Below are 15172 nucleotides of genomic sequence, written 5' to 3' on the forward strand. Positions count from 1 at the left end.
TATCAAGGGAAAATTCAAGTCTCAGAAGATTGTGTAAGCATAATATCCTCTTTATAAAGTAACGACTAAAATTCAAAAACAGACTTTTTTCAGAATATATGTAGATGAGACAAAATGGTATTAAAAGGAAAGCATGAGTTTGATCAACCAGGATTCAGGATGTGATCATTTCAGAGGTGAGAAGGTTAGGAAGTGGACAAGGTAAAGGGTGAGGAAGGACACAAAGTTCGATTAAGTTACTGAAGTTGGAATTTTATTTCATTAAAAATAAGCAAGCAAATAAATACATAATCAAAAAATAATAGTTTTGTATGAGCCGATGATAGTGTTTCTTGAATCATGGATTATGATTAATTCTAAGCATTCGAGATCCATTTAACATTATTTATATGCAGAAAAGGAATTCACAGATTAAATACAAATCATTAGCTATAAATCATTCTCTTAAATGAATGATAAATCTATTAAAATATCTTCAAATACAATGGTAATTGCAGAAATGCAAATTGCATTGGAACATTTTAATGGGCAGTTTTGCCAATAATAAAAGATTTTATGGTACCTTAGTTTATCTGCTGTAGATAAGAAAATAAAATGGCGTGATTGTTAAAGGGTAGTTTAGCAACCTACATCAAAATCTTAAATGTCTGCCTTCTTTGACCTAAAGACTGTGTTTGGGGAATTTATCCAACAGAGAAACTCACATGACAATGTAAAAATACATATGCACAAGATTAGTCACTGAAACCTTATTTGCTAAACAATCTAAAATCAGTAGGGAATTGGTTAAATAAATATGGTGTATAGTTGTAAGGAGAAAACTATGCAACCATTACAAAGAACAGGATCTCCCTGAGAGCTGACGCCCAAACCAGAGGGGCTGTGCATGGCCTTAGCATGCTGCGTCCAAGGAGATTCTTTCACAGAATAAACCAAGAAGGTTAACCCCAGTGAAGTGTGTATTTACAATTAAAATTAAAAATTAAAATTCCAACTACTGGAAACCTCCCAGGATAGCTATAAATCTGGTGCCTGGGGAAACAAAACTACCACTCCACACTGAGTTCTATTATTTGTGTGTGTGTGAGTGACATTTTTATCCTTACCTAGGATAAGGTGGAAGCTGATCTGAGAGTCGAAGTTCTCCTTGGCTCCTGGGTGCAAAGGGAAAACCGAGTCATTACAAGTAATCCATTCATTGTTTACTGAGCCACGGGGTGTGGCGCTGTTTGGTGCTGGTTCACAGCTGGACAGGCAGCCCCGGCTCCAGCTCTCGGGAAGCCTACAGTGGGGAAGGCAGCCCTGAGTGGACCCTGTCGGTGGCGCAGCATTCGTTTATTTCTGTTTATTTTCCCATCTTGCTAAATGAACTTTATTTTTAGAGCAATTTTACAAAGAAAATTGTAAAGGTAATACACAGAACCCCTGAATCCAGTTCCTCCATTTCAGCCACTGTGTTTGTGGGGGCCTTTGTTACTAGTCATGGAGTAATAGGGTCTCACCCATGCAGATTCACAATACAGATGCACCATCACAGGCTCACCACAGGGACATGCCGCCATGGACGCAGGTCCGTGCTGCAGCCAGCCCCCTGGGCGTCCCTCCTGCCCTTTTCTTTCCCAGGGTCCCATCCAGGACCTGGTCATGCTCAGCCCTCAGTCTGGTCTGGCTCCCCTGGGCTGTGACAGTTTCCCAGACCACAGGACCCATCAGTCACAGCTGGCCTTGGCCTTGACTGCAGGCTGAGGGCGATTTCAGGCTTTTCCAAGGTCACGTTCTCCCTCTTTCCCATCTGCAATCTTCACACGCAGCCTGCGCGCAAGGAGCAGGGGTAGAGGCCACACCCCCTCCTTGGAGAGGAATTATTTGGAATTCTTGAGCATGGGAATTTTGTCTTGTTTCTCCCCTTCACTTACTGTTTGCTCAATCATTTATATCGTGTGGAATCATGGCCATTTTTTGTACTTTGGGTCATAGTCCAGCACGCTTCACTGTCTTGCTCCAACTCCCCCACCTCATCCACTGGAGACTTTCAGCTGGGTCGTGAGTTCCTCTGACATATTCCCTTCGACAGAGGGCTTTTCTCTCTCTGGAGAATCTCCTTCTTCCCGGCACTGCAGGGCGCCCCAGGCTCACCTCACAGGTCTCCCGCCCCGGCCCTGGAACCAGCCATTTCTCCAGGGACCCCTGGTTTCCGGGTCGGTGCAGTTTTGCAGAATAACATCAGAAACCAAGGTCTGGGGCTAGGTGTGCTCTGTGGTGGGGGCTCGTTTCCAGGCACTGCCGCTGACAGGACAAGGAACTGGGCGCGTGCAAGCCGAACCCTAACGGGTGCAGGATTTGCACAGAGAGCTCTCTGGATGCTCTGAGGCTGACCTGGAGCGCTGACACCAGCTTGGACCATCTCCCCTCCCCGTGCCTACTTGTAAACTTTCCCTCCCAATGCAAGAGCCCCGGGTCCCACCCCTCTGCCGTCGTTCCCTCCACGGCTCCATCCTGGTGCCCGTGCACAGGGGGCTCGGGAGTGCTCCCTGCCTGTGGAAAACAACACCCTCAGCCAGAGACAGCGTGCCTGCAGCCTCTGCCTCCTCCGGTCCTACAGGCCCTGCTCGCTCTGCAAGTCCCGGGGTCAGGCCCTGCGGGGCGCCTGCCTCAGCGCCAGTAGGTGACCAACTTTCTCTCACTGAGCATTCCTCCTGGGACTCCTCGGCTCCTAAACAATTCTTTAACTTACGTATGTTAAGGCTCAGTCTTTGCATTGTGAAGTGCTGTGCGGTGTCATGCGTCTACCATTTCAGGGTCACACAGACCGCTTACAGTCCCCTCCCCTCCAAACCCTCTGCGCCTCTCCTGGCCACCGCCCCCCTCAACCCTGCTCCCAGACAATCACTGACCCTTCGCTGTCTGTGCAGCCTTGCCTTGCCCAGAACACTGTGTGACTGGAACCATACAGAATGGGACCTTCTCAGACCGGCTCCCCTTGCTAAGTAACGTGCTGTTACATTTCCTCCATATCTTCTCAGGGCTGACAGCCTACTTCTTTTTCATGCTGAATAATTGCCTGGATGGAACACAGTTTATCCAGTCACCTGCTGAAGGACATCTTGCTTGCTTCCAGTTTTTAGCAAGTATGAATAAAGCTGCTATAAACAACAAGTGCAGGCAGTTTGTGAGCATAAGTTTTGAAATCATGTGGATTAAATGCTCAAGGGCATCACTGCTGGATCACTGAAAAGACTATAGTTAGTTTTGTAAGAATCCACAAACTGCCCCCCTCCCCCAGCGGCGGCAGCGTCCACGTTCCCACCAGCAGGCCTGAGAATTCCTGCTGCTGCCCGTCCTCGCCGGCACCGGCAGGGTCGTGGTCCTCTGTTTCGGTCATTCTGACCGGGCGCAGACGCAGCTCGTTGTTTTTATGCAGTTGTCTAATGACAGGTGATGTTGAGCGTCTTTTCATCGCCCATTTGCTGTCTTCATATCTGCTCTGGTGAGATGTCTCGTCAGAGTTTGCCCATTTTTTAGTTAAGTTATTGTTGAGTTTTAAGAATTCTTTGCATATTTTGGGTGCAATCCTTTTATCAAATACATATTTTGTGAAAGTTTAAATTTTAAAGCCATTATCTCTCACATGATGATTTTCAAAGAAAATTATTTATTGAGGTACATACAGTAAAATGCACAAATCTTAAAGGACAGCTCATGCGTGAGGCCACGCGTGTCACTCATGCGTCCGTCCCCTTGATGGAGGCACCAGACGTCGTCGCTGCTGCTCTTCCTCCCCACCTGTCTCGCCTGCCCACCCCAACCCTGTCCCCTGTGGCGACCGCCGGCCTGTCCTCTGTGTCTCTGAGTCTATTTCTGGTCTGATAAGAGACTGTTTTTCGGAGAGCGTGTGGGAAGATCGCACACTTACAGAGAGACCACGAGGAGGGGTGCAGAGGAAGTTGAGAACTGGACGTTGTCTGTCTGGCAGACGGGCCCCCAGAGCACCCAGGCCCTGGAGCAGGTCACCTTCAGCTTCGCTCACGTCACACACAAGCTGGAACTTTGAGACAGTTCAGTCTGGCTGAAAGAGCAACCTGGTGCTCCCTCTTACCTGCCTTATTTCGTCTTCGGGACACGTACTGCGTAAAGTGCAGCACTCCCGGTCCCCCTGCTTTGTTTGGCTCCTGCCTCGCCCATCGGGATGGGGGCTCCCGAAGCGCCGACGCTGCGGGGCGCGGCTGCTCCCCCGGCTCCCGGTGCCCAGACGGCTCTCCGTGGATGACTGCTGGACGTTAAAAATGGAAGAATTAAGGGATGTCTGCTTTGCTTTGTCCCACAGAGAGGAGATGATAACCGCTTAATTTCAAAAGTGTCTGTCACACCTTCGGCCAAGACTCGGCAGTTGACGTCATCTCTGCCCATCACTACTGGTCTTGCTTCCACAGAGTTTTATGATTACCTGAAATGATGCTTGACCAACATGAGGGATAAAACACGTGAAATCAAAAGCAGCATTTTTCTTTTGGAATTCATTGTCTCCTAGAAGAAAAAGTGAAAAGGAGTTGGTTTTAAGTAGTAAAAAGTCACGCCTTTTCCACCTCCTAACGATGGGTTAATGGGCTATTTTATAGATGTCAGGACACCGGCCTGTCTGCCCCGGGAAGGCCCGGTGTCCGTCCGGGAGGCCAGCCTGAGCAGGGAGGCTCTGTCCCCCTGGAAACTCCCCAGGACACTGGCTGCTCTGCTGGGGATAGAGTCACAGTCGCCCACACGCCCTCACTTCCTGCCTGAAGTCCACTTTGATTGCAAAATCTCTCCATTATCCTGTAACACAGAATGAGGCCACGCGGAGGATGTATTCCCCAACCAGGAGGATAGAATCTGCCCCGAGAATACCATTTTTATTTTTTTCACTCACAGAGACAGTGCGATGGGCCATTTGCCCGGAGACTGTGGTTGTTTAAAGGCATGAGTTCTCTTGAAGGTCGATGTTTGTCAATGGGGATTAAAGCCTAAGTAGCAGGCAGTGATATCCAACGTGGGCCTTTGGCCCCAGCCCGCACCCCAGGCTTGCTGGGGGTTCTACATGCATTTCTGCTCACTAGTCTGTGGGGTTCTGTAGTGTTGAAATAAAACGGGAGTGTTTCCTGGGCACTCGATTAGCATGCAAGCTGCTTTTTGCCCGCACAGCGAGCTCCCATGTGGGTCCCAAGCACGGGAAACGTGGCTGCACCCGCTTGAGACGCGCTGAGGTAACTGTGCCCACCAGGGCTTGAAGACAAGTGTAGCATGAAAGAAAAGAATTAAAATCTCTCACTGTTAGTTTATACTGATCATATATTAAAATGATAACAGTCTGGATTCACTGTGCTAAATACAAATCCACCATGAAAATTAATTTGCCTGTTTCTTTTTGCCTTTTGTAATGTGGCTGCTAAGAAATCAGACATTACAGATATGCTCACGTTATATTTCTGTTTGATGGTTGCTGGCAGCTGTGCACCGGACGGGTCCCCATGAGGATCTGGCTACCTCTTAAATTCAAGGGCTTTAGAGCAGGACAGGTCTCTCTCCTGCCGTGTGCCTTGGCAACACCGTCCCCACGGCAGAGGCCACTTTCACCACCGTTATCCGAACTCTCCAGCACCCCTTCTGAAGTGTTCCCTTGCCTTGGCCTGGCGATGTCAGACGGCTGAGGGCAGCCTCCAAGGTCGGACGCCCCCGAGTGTGTTTTGGGTCTTTGTAAAACCACAAGCCAGACACCGTCCCTGCGCTCATGGTGTGTGTGCCCTGTGGATGGCAATGTCAGCAGACCCTGTAACGATGCAAGCCTCAGAAAGTTGTGGTCATAATGGCACCCCTGCCAGCAAGGGCTTCTTGGGATTGCCAGACAGAGAGACTTTTGTTTGAAAAATCAAATGCTGTTTTTAAACTCTGTTTTGCCCTTTGTTGCCTCTGTGGCCCCTCGGATCTAATGACCGGTCCCCATGTGCAGGGAGGCATCCGGACGGTGTGTGTGTAGGTGCGGGAAAGGGGAGAGATGCACCAGCCTCACCGTGCTCCTCAGGTAGCGTGCAATCTGCCCCAGAACAGGCCCTTCTGATGCTTTTTGCAAGTGTTGTTAAGTACTTCTCTTTCTGATCATAGACATGCATGTTTTCGTGTGTTAGGTGCTGCTACATGCATCAAGGCACAGGGAAACGATCGTGGGCGATGGAGCATCTCGAGACGACCACCATCATCTGTGGTTGGAACATGCTTTTATTTTGCCCACTCCTCTGAAAATGAACTTGTTTTCATCATTAAGAAAGCAACGTGTGTGCATGCCGTGTGAGTTCTGAGGGCTTCTGTGACCAGAGGCTGCCTCATGGTGGGCAGCCACATGCAACAGGGCCGCACTTGCATGGTGGCAGAGGCCCGGCGTCCACAGTCCGATGTGGGCAGGCTGCGCCCCCTCTCCAGCCTCGGTGGTGGCGTCCTCGATGCACCCCAGCTGGTGGCTGCAGCACCAGTTCTCTGCCTCTGTCCCCACTACCCCTGTGCTGTCCGCCGTGGGAGGGCGCATGGACGGTAGGAGGGCACATCGGCTGTAAGGCCAGGGGTTCTCAGAAGACTCCTGGGGCGTGGGACTGCCTGCACCCTAGGGGAACAGACCCGGGCTGGCTGGCACTGCCCAGGACCCCCGCCCTTACACCTAGTCCTTGAGAAGAGTGACTTGGACTGTGCCCTCTTTTCAAGCGGCCAAGGTTGGACGTGGTCACCCCTCTCTGCCAGCTTCCCTGGGAGTCCTCCAGGGACGAATGGAAGGCCCCCGTGGGTGCCCTCTCTGGGCCTGACTGCACCCTGCTCCTCCCCCGCTGCTCCACGGTGGGCAGACTGGTCAGAAACCCAGATGCCCCTCCTTTGGCATCAGCGGGAGGTTCAAGCCACAGAGCCCCTTCCCCCACAGGGGACACCTCGCACAGCCCCAGGCCACCAAGTAAAGCCCCCGCTTGCCCAGACCATCCAGCTGCAGCCCGAAGCTGCCCTGCTCCCTGTTTCTACACTGCCCCGCCTGCTGTGTTAATGTTTTGTGAGCTATGAGCCCTAATCCTGGGCACTGGGTTAGAGACACACGGTCCTCAGCCACGATACAAACCCCAAGGACAAGGCCCCTCACACCTTGTGTCCAGGTAAGTCCCTCTGCAGGGTTTGGAGGCCCCGGGTCTCCGCATCTGTCTGTGGTCTCTACACTGCCATGGCTCTTCCCAGCTTCTGTGTCCTGCTCAGAAAGTCCCCTCCAACTTCAAGTTTAACAGTAATCTTCAATGCCTCCTTCTAAGGCTTTGCTTTGCCTCTGTCCCCCAACCCCTCAAAATGGCGCCTTGGGTTGGAGGTGGGGGTGCTGTGCTTTTCTGCGAGGGGAGACCCACTCGCCCTCCACCGTTTCCCCAGTGGCCCCGTCTCCACCAATCTGAAAGAGAAACATTGTCATGAAACAGATTTCTGTTTTCAGACTCTGCCCCACTGACTTAATCCTGCCCTCCTCACACCCCGCCCCGCCCCAGGGAGCCGCTGCCACGCTGGCTGCCACTAGAGATCGCGCGCATTCTCCAGAATTTCACGTAAGTGGACTCTTTATGTGCCTTTTGCTCAGCAAAATTATTTTGAGATTTATCCCATGTTGCTGTGCAAAGCTTTCTTGAGTATCCTAGGGCAGCAAAGCAAACCAATGCACGTGAGGTTTATTTCAAACGTTTTGACTACTTACCGTTCTCCCGTTTTAGGGAATTGTCTTGGGAACACAAGCTGTCCTGTCAGGACGGTAGCTGTGACTGTGTCGGCTGCGCAGATCTGCCCATAGGTAAGTAGGGAAGGGGGGTTCCATCACAGGCAGTCTCCCCCGAGAACACCGCTCGCATCTCCACTGCTTTCAAAGGGTTTTGGGTTCTTCAGCGAAGATTGTTGTTTTCTTGGTAGGGGTCTTGCTCGTTTTGCGTGATGTGTTTCACCAGGGTGGGTAAGACCTTGTCGGCTGCCCCTCTAAAGGTCTGCACTTGCACTGGGGAAGACCGTGGCTCCTGCGAGCAGCCACTTACCAGTCTTCCCAGTGTACGCTGGGCCCCGCTGGCACCCAGGTCAGCCAGTACACCGAGAGATGAGGTGTCGAGTACAGAAAGAGCCTTAGTCAGTCAGCCTGCAGGTTGGGAGATGGGGGCTAATGTCCTGAAGGCCCACCTTAACTGAGGGCTGGTTTCAAGCAACTTTTATGCTGGGAGAGAGGACAGGGGGGGATCAGGAGAGGCAGGCAGCCACGGATGTCCCAGCATCCACGAGGGTCTGAGGGGGTCGTGAGCCTCCTGGTCCTTGGCCAGTGGACTCCCGTCAGCACTGGTCCAGGCCTGACGCTCCCAAAAACTCCTGAAAGGACATCTTGTCCTCTCTCAGGCTGGAGGCAAATCTGTGAAGACACCTGTGCACAGGGCTGCCATTCCTCCAGGCCAAACGGGCTGTGGTCAGTGTGTGTGGTGACTCTCAGTTCCTCTCCTTGGTCTGCCTTTGGACTGTTTCTGCCTCTGAACTCCAGGACCAGACAGACAACGTGGCCTCTCTGAATGGCCGCCCCCGCCTTGCCCTGTAGCCCACAGGGGCTGGAGCCCAGCCTTGAGCTCCTCCAGGCCAGGGTGCAAGCGGGCGAAGCACCTCGCCACGGGGAGGCGGTGACCGCGGGGCCACGGAGATGTGGGGCTCTTCCAATACATACTGTTCCCGGTTGTTTGCCTCCTGTATTGATTTTGGTGGCACCCCAAGTTCAGGAAGAGAAGCGTGCCAGCGGCTGTCCATTCATCCTGTCCTTGTCTTTGGAAGGACGCTGCTGTTTCCCCAACAGGCATGTGTTGTTTGCTGCCCAGAAGGTTCTGTGGGAGCCTTTGATCAAACCAAGACCAGTGCCATGGTTTGCTTGGCCTTTTATCGTGGATGGTGGCTGAATTTAACAAAAATAACTTGGTGTCTGGGAAATGATTTTACTGTCTTCTTTCTTCAACTGCTAAAGGGGCAAACTGCATTAAAACGTTCTCCCACTTTGAATGACCCTCTTGTGCTTGGGATAAATTCCACTTGGGTATGACATATGCTGCTTTACCACAAAACTAGGGCCGGTTTGCAGATGTTACGTTGGGACGTTCCAAATCTGAGTCCGTGAGTGAGACAGACACCAGTTCTCACTTCTGCACTCGCCTCAACTGCTTTCTGCACAGGCTGTCGGGCACCCAGAGGTCAGCGGAGAAGCACCCGACCCGTGCCACACCAAGCCCCTCATGCCAACAGTACTTGCCCATCCTGGGGGCTCCATCCCCACCTGCCTCTCTGGGTCTGCAGAGGTAGTGAAGGTAAAGCTGGTGGTTCTTAAATCCAGTGGCTGATGACAGGAGAGGCTGTGTGAGAGACGGGAGGGACATGGCTGTAAGTCAGAGGGCACCTGGGGCTTGCACCTCGATTTTGGCCTTTGGCCTCAGAACTGACAGAGGATCCATTTCTGTTGTTTTGAGCTCCCTGTTTGCAGTCCGTCGTGATGGCGACCCCAGGACACTGATACAGGCTTTGAGTATAGGGGATGTCATGACCACGCTTCACCCACAACAAACCTAAGGTAGCACGAGGTCAAAGGACACGCAGCCCCCAGTGCAGAGGCAGCTCCCCCACCCCCAACCATGGGGCCCTGGACATCAGGTTTTCCCGGCAGGCCTGGGGACTCCAGACAGACCACCTCAGGCCTGGGGATATGGAAGCTTCTTGAAGTTCTCTGATAGGATCAGAACTGTGATTCCTATCACAGTCGGAAGAGGCCAGCAGAAATGTTCCACGTGTTGACTGGCAGGGTGACCTGGGTGCCTGCATGTGTCACACACCCCTTGCACATCTATACCTGGGTGCCTGCGTGTGTCACACACCCCTTGCACATCTATACCTGGGTGCCTGCATGTGTCACACATCCCTTGCACATCTAGAGCCTGGGCATTTCCCTGCATGCAACTTTCACCTCCACAAAAACACAATGACACAGTTGCCCAAGTTACCTGCTCCCTGGAGGGAGCCCTGCCCGGGTGGACGTACGTGGGGGAGGTCAGTTCTATCGAACCCACAAGAGCTTTTATGCACCCCAATGCAGGCAGGCGTGGGTATATCCAGGGATGCAGCCAGCTCTCCCTACAGTTTCCAGAGAGGGCACCTCCCTCTGGCCTGGGGCCCTGTGAGGGGATCGGGGTCCTGGCCCCCAGTGTGGCCCCTCCTGGGTCCCCCAGGCTGTCATCCCCCCCAAGGGATGGCTTCCTGGAACTGGAGCTTCCTGGGAAGCCAGGAGACGGAGAATGTGGGCAGGGACCTGCGCCAGGTGGGGCATGTTTCAGGGGCCTGGCAGACACTCCCTGAAAGTCCCTAGGAGGACAGGAAGGGTGTGGCTGGGGAAAGGTCTCCTCCGCACCCCCTGATTCAGAGGTGATCCCCTGAAGTGAGGTCCAGAGGCAAGGCTCCCCACTTCTCCTTTGGCACCAGGGAGGGACATGGCCTCCCGAGGGCACGGGCAGTCCCCTTCCAGGGCCGATGGAGCTCCTTCTCCTCAGGCCACCAGGCCCCCGGGGAAGCTTCCATGGGACTCGGAGGTCTTCTCGCACATGCCCCTTGCTGGGGCAGAGGAGGTTTCTCTGGCATCCTGTGTGCTGTCCAGTGCCCCCCAGGACTGGGGATGGTGGCGATGGAAGGTGGCTGCAGGCCGGAGCCAGCCCTGCTCACCTCCAGGTACCCTCGAGTCCTCTCTGAGGGCTTCAGCCACTACTGATGCCAAAGAGGAACATTCAGGCCTGTGCCTGGCAGCTCGGCTCCTCCATCGGTGACAGGGGGACACCCAGCGGTGGGCAAGACTCCCACTGCCGCTCACGGCATCCTCCCAGGCTGCCTTCCTGAGAGCACCCTCGGCCTCTCCCTGAACCTGCCGGGCCCCAAATGCCCATGCATTTTCCAGGGAGTCTGGGCAGAGGGTGAGCTCCCAGGCTCGGGCCGATGTGCGGCTCAGACTCCCGCGTGCGGGGTATCACATGGCCGCCCCTCCACCAGCAAGAAACATGGGGAGGTGAGGCTGCTGCCTGAAGGGGGTGGAGTGTGTGTGCACATCTCTGTGTCTCATCTGCCCAGTGTTCACGGAGCAGATGTCAACAGGAGCATCTACATGGGAAGGCAACCCAGGCCGGGGGGCAGGGGACAGTCCTCTGCTGCTCAGGCCCGATGGCACGGAGGGTCCTCTGCCACTGGCGGGAAGCGCCCTGACTGTCCTGACTTGCCTGTGGCCTCCGACCCAGCAGGACAGAGCCCTAAGTGAGCCCGGGGGTGGCCTGGGCGGCCGCAGGGCCACTGGCTGCGTTCCCAGTGCCAGGTGCACGTGCGCAGGATGAGCCGGGCTGTGGGGGCTGAAAACGGCAGCGCAGAAACGGTTATAAAGGGGGTGGGCCTAAGGCCGCAGGGGGGGACAGCTCTGCTCCCGCTGAGCCTGGGGCTGACTCTGGTCTCTGCCCGGGAGTTCAGCCTCGAACTGTCATGCAGAGCAACTTTGACCTGGCCAGGGTGAGTCTGGGGTCCAGGCCTTCCCCAGGGCCGGGGTGCAGGGCGACTGTCCTCCTGCAAAGGGGGGGGCTCTGACTGTACTCCTGGGGGAGCTGGCCTCTCCTCCCCCAACCATAACACAGCCTCGGAGGACACAGGGACCCTGGGAGGAGAGAGGGGATCCTGGGAGGACAGAGGGGTCCCTGGGAGGATGGAGGGGTCCCTGGGAGGACAGGGGGTTCCTGAGAGGACAGAAGGGGCCCTGGGAGGACAGGGGGTCCCTGAGAGGATGGAGGTATCCTGGGAGGACAGGGGGTCCCTGGGAGTGCAGGGGTCCCTGGTTGGGACCATCTGCCCAGGGGCCTGTCCCTTGGAGGGAGGCACCAGGAAGCAGGCCATCCCATGGGCTGCCGTCTAGGGCCTCCGCCTACAGGTTTCCGGGACCTGGCACTCTGTCGTCATGGCTTCGAGCGACCTGAGACGGACTGAGGAGAGCTGGGACCTGCGGGTCTTCATGCGGCACCTGCAGGGCCCAGAGGACGGCAGTCTGAAATTCTGCTAACGCTTTATGTGAGCAGAGCCCACGCAGGTGGGGGCGGATGCACCGGGCGGGCAGTGGGCTCGGTGGTGGGCCACAGCTCTGGCGGGGCTGGCCTTGCCCCCATGCCAGTTTTCAGGGTGCAGGGGGAGTGCGAGCCGGTGGACGTGATCTGCAGGAAGGTGGAGAAAAGTGGGCAGTTTACCATCACCTGTGAGTGGCCCAGCCTCCCGTCTGGGGCAGAGCTCCCATTCCTCAGGGCCTGGCTGTCTCCTGCCCAGCTCAGATGTAGGGGATTACATGGGACCCCTGGACACCTGACCACCCCCACAGGGGCTCCCGGCAGTCCCCCAAAAGCAGTTGTGTCAGCGGGGATCTCAGAGGAGGCGAGCCCGTGAGGGGCCAGCAGGCCAGCACCTGCTCAAACTCTCCTCCCACCGAGTCCGCCGTCCACACCGCGGACACACAGCACAACCCGGGGACCAGGGCCACTCTGAGCTGAGCGTCCGTGCCACACAGATGAGGGGGACAACAGGGTGACCCTCTTGGAGACGGACTACAGGCTGTACACCACGTTTCACCTGCTGAACACGAGCGGGACGGAGACGCATGTGCTGGCTCTCTACTGTACCTGGCCCGCCGCCGGTGGGGTCTCGCCCTGCCCCCAGGCTCTGGCCCCAGCAGGGCAATCAGGGGCAAGAGCGGACGTCCAGCTGCCCACGCATGTCCACACCTCGTGCTCGCAGGACCCCTCCCTCCACAGCCTCAGCGCTGCCCATGTCCCCCCAGACCCGCCCCACACATCGTCCCAAATGACCTGAGAGGGACCCCAGCCCCTGCTGTTCTGTCCTCAGGATGGATCCCAGAGCTGAACTCCAGCTTCCTGAACAGATCTGAAAAAATCTGCCCAAAATATGGACTTGGTCCCCAAAACAACATCAACCTGGGCACCCAAGGAAGGCCTCGCCGCCCCCCCCACCGGCAGCCGAAGGCCTGCAAGGGGGCTCTGAGGACGGAAGTTTCTAGAGCAGCCCCACCACGAGGAGCCCAGGGCTGGGGGACCGGGGTGGTGGCCCCGGCACCCCCCTGAGGGCCTGGCTTTGCCTTCCCAGAAGTCTGCTTCACACAGAAGAGGCAGAGGAGCCGCGGCCTTGGGTGCGCGAGCCTCCCTGGGGGGCTGGGCGGGGCTGCCGTGGCAGAGGACCAGAGGCTGGGGCCTGGAGCTGCCGCGACCCCCTCTCCCAGCTCTGCAGCCAGCAGCCTGAAGCCAAGGTGTGAGCAGGCCTGCGCACCCAAGGGAGCACGCCTCCTGCCTCTTCAGCTCCCGGTGGCCCCTGGCGTCCCCGGCGTCTCCGGCCCGGGGCTGTGTCCCCCCACCCTCTGGCTCCCAGCCCCGTGCCTCTCCTGTGTATTTCTCCTCTCCTGTCTGCAATGCGTCCCTGGGTGTGGCCTCCTGGACGATGCAGGATGCGCCCATCTCAAGATCCCTCATCACATCTGCAGACCCTTTTTCCAAAGAAGGTCCCATTCCCAGGCTGCAGGCATCAGGGTTTACAGCAGCCCTGCCCACAGCCTTCGGAAGGAAATGGCCCTCGACAGGTGAAGGGCTGACAGAGAGGCCCACACCACAGGACGCGGCTCCGTGCAGACGGGGCGTCCGCATGATCCCCAGGGAGCCGTGTCTGGAGAAAGCGGCCACCTCCAGGGCCACGCTTAGACTCCACCGTAGAATACTCTCGAAATGACAAAGCTGCAGAGGAGGAGATACAGCCCGTGACTTGCAGGGCTTGGGGTGGTGACGGGGTGAGATGGAAGAGGGTGTGGTTCACAAGGGCCACAGGGCGAGTCTTCGCAGGATGAAAAGTTCTGGATCTGAACGGTCGCAGTAGATGCAGGAACCTGCATGTGCAAAGGAACACAGGCCCTAAACACACTCACGCTCACACCCGCTGTGTGTGAGCGGGCTGTACCATGTCAGGGCTGGGTGGTGTCCTGCCAGTCGTCTGCCCCGGGAGGACGGGTGGAGGCTCCAGGGTCTCTACGAACTCTCACGCTGCGTGGAGACTGCCATCATCTCAGAGTAAAAAGGAAAGAGAGAAAGTGTCTGTCCTTCCTTCCCAGGCTGACAGGCTCCCCGTTGCCTCCCCCGGTCCCGTGGGGTGGGTCTGGTGGGTCCAGAGGGACCACCCCCCAAGCCAGCCCTGGCCTCATGGTGCAGCGGCTTGGACTGGGGCCCGGGCCTCACACCAGCGGCCCTGCCCACCAGACCCGTCTGCCCGCCCAGTGTTGCCTTCACCGCCCGCCCCAACTCCCCAGGGGGCTGTACAGCTGGAGGGCGGGGAGCCCGGGCACGGCCACAAGGGGCTTTCCTCACCCTGACACCCAGTGTGAGAGCAGCTGGGCCCACGGGAGAGCACAGCCTGAGAGTCCCCCAAGGCCGACTGCAGGACGGGCCTGTCGGCTGGCCAGCCCCAGCTGAAGTCAGCAGGGCAGGATCGAACGCCAGTCCCAAGGGGGTCTCCCTCATGCCACAGTCCAGGACTCGGGGGGAACTAGCCACCACCCAGCACCAGTGTCTGCTCATCGTAGCTGAGGCGGCTGCTCCAGGGCCAGGGCCGGGCGCTGCGGGCTCTGGGGCACAGAGGGCTTTGCGCCCCCTCCAAAGGAGCCTGATGCTGGGACAGAGCAGCACCGCCGGGTGGGCAGAGCTCTGGGGGGCGCCCGGCACTCCCACGGCCAGCCTGGCCTCCATCTCTGTCCAGAACCTCAGTCCAACCTGCTGGGCCATGGCAGGGGACGAGTGGGAAGCTGCCCACACTGCTGGGACCTGCTGGTGTGGAAAGTTGGCATCTGGGGAGAACAGGGGCTGCCCAGAAGGGACGACAGTGCATGAAGGCACAGAGGCCCTGGGACCCCATAGAAGACGCCCCCACCCAGAAAGAGGTGCAGGGAGGGACTGCACCCAGGCCCCCGGCCGTCTCAGTGGGGCTCTTGTGCCCAATGTGCAGGCTCCTGCAGCCCAACCCAACCCGGAGACCTCCAGGTGGGCAGTGGGTGCAGTGGGCAGGGAAACTG

General features: G+C 56.5%; 1 protein-coding gene across 1 annotated transcript; it reads left to right on the plus strand.

The window, feature by feature from the left end:
• The first annotated feature begins 7751 nt into the window (after window positions 1–7751).
• LCN9 (lipocalin 9) lies at window positions 7752–15126 on the plus strand. The gene is given in 7 exon segments (XM_073221439.1): window positions 7752–7828; window positions 9225–9356; window positions 10587–11537; window positions 11540–11580; window positions 11993–12129; window positions 12237–12310; window positions 12617–15126. Coding segments are annotated over 5 exon segments (684 nt in total). The 5' UTR covers window positions 7752–7828; window positions 9225–9356; window positions 10587–11407; the 3' UTR covers window positions 12919–15126.
• Window positions 15127–15172: the final 46 nt, after the last annotated feature.

The sequence above is a fragment of the Manis javanica genome, chromosome 2, assembly GCF_040802235.1.
Source record: "Manis javanica isolate MJ-LG chromosome 2, MJ_LKY, whole genome shotgun sequence".
Classification (NCBI taxonomy): Eukaryota; Metazoa; Chordata; class Mammalia; order Pholidota; family Manidae; genus Manis; species Manis javanica.